The following is a 6,000-nucleotide window of genomic DNA, read 5'->3' on the forward strand; positions in this document are numbered from 1 at the left end:
TATCTCATTGATGAACAAAACACTGCTGTTTAGGAACTTTCAAAAGAAAAAGAAAAGATACAATAAATAGAAAATGGAAATGGAAAGAGCCCTCGGAGTCTCCAGATGTTTGGATAAAGCCTGCCATATCTTTGGCTGTAAAATATAGAAATAAAATATAAAATACAAAAGTAAAAGGAAAATAATAAAAGAAGTGAATCTAACCTATTACAAGATAAATTTATTGTATCAAATTAATTGAAGAGAAACATAGGCTTCTAACAAGAGCTTCATCAATACCAAATGGTGAGATCTCCATGAACTTTAGCTTATAAGTAGGTCTTGCCCCTCTTATGATATTGGATCATAGCTTCCGCATGCTACACCCATTCGTTTGAGCTATGCCTTATATAATTTATGATTTCCTTTTCCAAATAAGAGGAAAGATACCGTTCTATTATCAAATAGAGGAACGTGGATTTTTATGTTGTTTTATTTTCTTTACTTTCTCGATTGTCTTAATTATTAATTATGCTTAACCTTTTTTATTGCAACAAGATAATAACCTATTTACCTTGATTTGAGACGTCCCACACAAACTCGTTGGTTTTGTATTATTTTACAAAACGATTTCCCATACAGGAAGTCGACATATGTTCTGCGGGGTTGGTCACCTGTCGTCATTTTAGTGAAAAGAAAGGGTATTAAAGGAAAAGGATGGACTAGGGTATGTAAGCAAAGCCCAGAGTTGGAGTGGCCATTCTCTCTCGCTCTCTCTCTCGCTCTCGGGTTTCTTGGTTCTGCGCAAGAACCCTATCGCCACCATGACGCAGAAAACTCAGGAAGAGCTTCTCGCTACTCATTTGGAAGAGCAAAAGCTACACGTAAGATTTTACTCCCTCTTTCTTTTTTTCTTTTGACTTATAAACGTATATACTTCTGGGGGATTTGCCTGGTCTAATATTTCTGTCAGCAAGATCTTCTATTTGTTGTCTTTTTCTTGTTGAAAAGCTTTATCTGGATCTTTACGATTTTCGTGTGGTTCTGGGGCTTCTTGTTCATTTTTGTGGATGGATGTTCTTTCCCTCTTTTATGCGGACCAGTTGAAAAATTTCACATAATGGTAATTCTGATTGTAATGGGGTTGAGAATTAGGCTTCTTGATATTGAATGATGTTATCATCTCGTTGTAAGTTGGGAACTTTACCTTTCTCCCTCTTAAGTGTTCTTGTTTACAGTTTAGATGACATGTTTGTTACAACTTCTGTTCTTATTTCAAGAATGGAATTTTTATGAGGCTGGTATGCTTGCCTACTTGGCCATTTACGTCAATTTTATGGACAGATGTAGTTTTTTATCTCTTTGTGGCTTCTTTTACCTCCTTTGATTTGCTTTGACCATACATCGCTCTTTTCTTAATTTTCACCACATATAACTTTACTGTAAAGGGAAAAAATAAGTTTGGTTGGTGGGATCTGATGGATGGCTTGTGGGTGCATTTTTTACTTTCTAAACTTCTTCTAGTTTAGCTTTTCTGCCTTATATTTTCCAGTTACCATCTTTGTGCGACACCATTGCCATTTCTATAGTTTGGCGTTTGTTCTAGGTGATTTTTGGTTCCATGCCTGTCCTTATTCTCAAATAGTTCATTCTTGGTCTTGATAATTAGGAAATAGGCGCTTCCAATCGGGAATCTCTTCGCTTCTTATTTTGTTTTTCACTTTTTAAAATGCTTCATCTGATCTGTTCAAGTCTTTTAGATACACAACCATTTGTTATTAGTCATTTGCTTGTTCACGGTATCCCTAAATCTTGACAAAGTATAAAATATCTAGCGCTTTATGAACTATCTGATAGTTATTTAGTGAAAATTGCAAGTCAGTGACAAGTTAGTAGAACCCCTAAAAGGACTGAAATGCACTAATCTCACAAAAAAATGGGAACAAAAATCTTCAGCATTTACATGGAAAGTGAAAGTGCTGAACAGAAAAGCAACACAGTACACACATTGGGAATGTAGTGCACAAAGAAACAGTTCGGAGAGTGAGTGGGAAAAAATTCTGAATCGGAATAGTGGAAAGTGCCGAGAAAAACAACAAAAAAATTACATAAAGAGAAGGAAATAGAAAAAATGACAAAGTTCTTTGGCATTTATGTTGAAAGTGAAGGTACTGCGCAGAAAGACAACACAAGACACATATTGGAAATGGAATACACAAAGGAACAACGGCAAGTGAATGGACGAAAAACAATTATAAACCTGAATGGTAAAACTAAAAGTGCTAAACAGAAAGTGAGAAAACACAAAATGAATTACAGAGAGAGAGAGAGAGAGAGCGAGAGAGAGAGAGAGAGAGAGAGAGAGAGAGAGAGTTGGATCATTGAGGACTGAAAATGAATGTTAATGGAGGGTTTTCTTCAACCTAGATATTCCTTGATAAAGCAACACTGAAAGAAGAAAGAGAAACAAAATTCAATTTTTGCCACTGGCTTAAGTCAATTGACTAGAGTCACTAGACAGTTTGGTACTTTTGAGTCATCATTGATTAATGCTATTAAACTAGTTGGTTGACAAGTAACGAGGCTTAGCAGTTGACTAGTGACCGAGCCACTCACAGTTTTATAACCAATTCTGACAATAACTGTGATTGAGGGATCTCAAAAGAGTGGCTATATGACTTTGCTTCTTGTTTGGCCTTTTGATTGGTAATTGCTTAATGAAGTCATTCCGTACTTTTTCACCAGTTGCTTCTAAGTTTTGAAGCATTCGGGCAGGTACATTGGTTATTGGTGTTATGACATTTTTTATAAATCTGGATATTCCTTTTGACAAAACTGATAGCAGTTGACACTTTTCGAGCTTTCCCCTTGATAATTCGAATTAGGAAAAATCAAGCTTTTTTAAAGGCTTTAGCTGCACCCAAATCATAACCTGAGCCCTTTCTCTTTCTTCTAATTTTTTAGTTGCCAAATGTATGGCTAATGGTTCTATTGCCTTAGCTTAGTTAATATATCACTAGTTCCTCATGTTCTTACTTGGAGCCAACTTAGTATCCTCAATCCATGACTGTTGATGGTAGGGTTATTTACTGGGTTGTTTTCTTTTTTTTTTTTTCCGTTTCCCAAGGGGCTTATTTTATATCCTTTAATTATTTTGGTTGGGGCTGGGGATGTTAAGTTTCATGGTCTTCTCTGTTTTTATTTCTTTATGGCCTTATTGAATTTGTGCCGTGTAGCCTTCTACTACCATATGAAATTTGGTACATCTTCCTGCCGTTCTTTGCTCAAGAGAATGAGAAGGGAAAATCTGATGCCACTTTTGGAGCCTTGGATCATTAAACAAATTACCTAAGTCGAATTCTCCTAAGCATACATGCTGTTACTTGTTTTAGGTTTTGCAGAAGCAGCATAAATGGCTTGAAATGGATTAACTGTTTTAACTTGCCATCCGTCTGCTCTTTGAACTTTGAACATTTGCTCTGACATCTTGACATGCCATCCATCTGCTTTTTGAAATTATAAAGGGACTGTTGTATGATGATGTTTTTTGCTGGATCTTTCCAGGTATTAAGTTGATTATTGGCTCTGATGTCTCCGATGAGTGATATTCGACATGATGTTGGTCAAGTTGGATTGAGTTTAAGCTGATTAGCATGAATGTTATGTTCCATATACATTTTTTATTTTAGTCTGTGGACTTATGGTTTTCTATTCTATCGTTGTTACTAATGTAGGAACCACAGTCTGAGACTGCCTTTTGATATAGTTCAAGAGGATTATGTATGTACAATTATCCAGTCTCTTGCTTTAGGGGTTTTGATGATCTTGTATTGGACCCTGTTTTTGTTGGAAGAGATAATTGCTTAGGCTAGATTGATGAGTATCTGTGTATGCCAGTGTTTGCATGCATATTTATGTTTGGCTGTTAGGAAGGAAGTGTAACTGGTTGTGGAAACTCTAAAATGCAGCAAGACGAGCCAATTGTTGAGGATGATGATGAAGATGAAGAAGATGATGATGATGACGATGACGATGACGAGAAGGATGAACATGCTGAAGGTAATATCTTCATTCCATGCATTTTAGAAAGCTTTGTTCTAGTTCCTGCGGTTTTGCTCACATTTCATTATTCATGTAGGTCTCATCCAGCTGGTCTATTGACAAAGATGTGTGATGTTGTGTTGTGTTTATATAATAAAACATTGTCATTATTTTTTAGGCTGAACATTTCCTTCAGTGCTGGCGTATCCTTTAGACATAGTTAATTTTATTTTCCTCCAACTAGGGGCATTGGTCAAGGTTTTAATACAGTAATTTTCTAATCTCCCTGTCATTTCCTATTTCCTTGCTTGCCTCCATGTGCATATGGGTCCTTTTATCTGAGCCACCAAACTTTAACTGCTCTTGTGCTTAAGTTTGTTTCAAACACCTAGTTTGTATGGTGTGCACTTGAGGCTCATTGTTTTTCTGTATAATCAGGACAACAGGAAGGGGATGCAAGTGGCAGATCTAAACAAAGTAGAAGTGAGAAAAAGAGCCGGAAAGCAATGCTGAAGCTTGGCATGAGACCTGTTCCTGGTGTTAGTCGGGTCACAATCAAGAAAAGCAAAAATGTTAGTTAAATTTTCCATCTGATCCATAACTTCCAGGTTTTTCAGATTTTGATCAAAATAATTCTTTCTCAGTACACCTAATTTGGCACGTTAAGTCTAGGAGTAGGTCAACTTGTATAATATGCATTTGTTTTCATTTGATAATGTTTGGCTGATCATTTCAGAGTTCTGACCATTCCACATGTTTTCCCCCCTTTCCAGCAATCCCTTAAATGTCATTCTGCTAACGTAATTACTTCTTTGTGGGCATTGTAGATACTATTCGTGATTTCCAAACCTGATGTCTTCAAGAGCCCAGCATCAGATACCTACGTTATATTTGGAGAGGCTAAAATAGAGGATTTAAGCTCCCAACTGCAAACTCAAGCTGCTGAACAATTTAAAGCTCCTGATCTTAGTCATGTGATCTCCAAACCAGAGTCTTCAACAGTGGCACAAGATGATGAAGATGTTGATGAGACGGGTGTTGAGCCCAAGGACATTGAGCTGGTCATGACTCAGGCAGGGGTGTCAAGGGCCAAGGCTGTCAAGGCTCTCAAGGCTGCTGAAGGAGACATAGTCACTGCCATTATGGAGTTGACCAACTGAGGAATATCATGGCAAGTAGTTGGTCTTATTCTATCAGGAGCTTGAAGTTTCGTCCATTTTCCTGTTGCAGCTAAATGTGGACTTTTTTGGTCTATCATTCTCAATATAGTTTGCAAGTCAAATTTGATGCCTGTATGATTTGCCTTTTCCTCTTTGTTTCATTTTGTTAGTGATGCTCTAACCTTTTGTTAATCATGATGGTAGAGCTTTCAATGGGAAACATGATAGTGGTTCTTGGTATCTTTCTCCTCAAGAGCTAAATCCTGTGAAGTTTTTCCAAGTGTGCTTTATGACTGTTTTGGTTTTCATCGTATCTCTTGGACAATCTGTTTCTCTTTTGGGCTAAAAAATTACACCTTGATTTGCTACTCCCCGTTGCGCTTGTGCATTTTAGCGTGATTAGTAGAGGTTTTAGTTTTTCACTTGTTCTTGTTAATGCTTCTCTCACCATTTTCTAGTCTATCTCCTTTAGTACTAAGTTCCTACTTGTATAAGATTGGGAATATCGAAATAAGAAAGTTAACCTATAACTTGGCTGGAATTGGTCTTGTGTTAAATTAAATACCCATTTCAGGGCAGGTGACCTGGCCTGCACTTGTTTTCATCCTACTGTATCACTGTTCCCATAGATGCTTCACATGAGCAATCATCTGGGTTTCTGCCTCACAAGGGGCCTTGGTGAGGTTTGGAACCCATGACCAGTGATCATCGTAGCCAGTGCATCAACCCCGCTAACCTCTTCCATTCTGCTCATCAGAAAGGCTTGAGAACTTCAATGGAACCTCCAAAATATGCACTTGGCTTCAAGCTTGGTGTCATG

The 6,000-nt window shown here is 37.4% G+C and overlaps 1 protein-coding gene across 1 annotated transcript; it reads left to right on the forward strand.

Moving 5' to 3' along the window:
- Positions 1-703: 703 nt before the first annotated feature.
- Positions 704-5,460, forward strand: LOC116259818 (nascent polypeptide-associated complex subunit alpha-like protein 1). The gene is made up of 4 exons (XM_031637756.2): positions 704-863; positions 3,948-4,038; positions 4,459-4,592; positions 4,848-5,460. Exons 1-4 carry the CDS (start codon positions 804-806, stop codon positions 5,178-5,180), a joined length of 618 nt encoding a protein of 205 aa, XP_031493616.1. The 5' UTR covers positions 704-803; the 3' UTR covers positions 5,181-5,460.
- The last annotated feature ends 540 nt before the right edge of the window (positions 5,461-6,000 follow it).

The sequence above is a fragment of the Nymphaea colorata genome, chromosome 9 (genome assembly GCF_008831285.2).
Source record: "Nymphaea colorata isolate Beijing-Zhang1983 chromosome 9, ASM883128v2, whole genome shotgun sequence".
Taxonomy (NCBI): domain Eukaryota; kingdom Viridiplantae; phylum Streptophyta; class Magnoliopsida; order Nymphaeales; family Nymphaeaceae; genus Nymphaea; species Nymphaea colorata.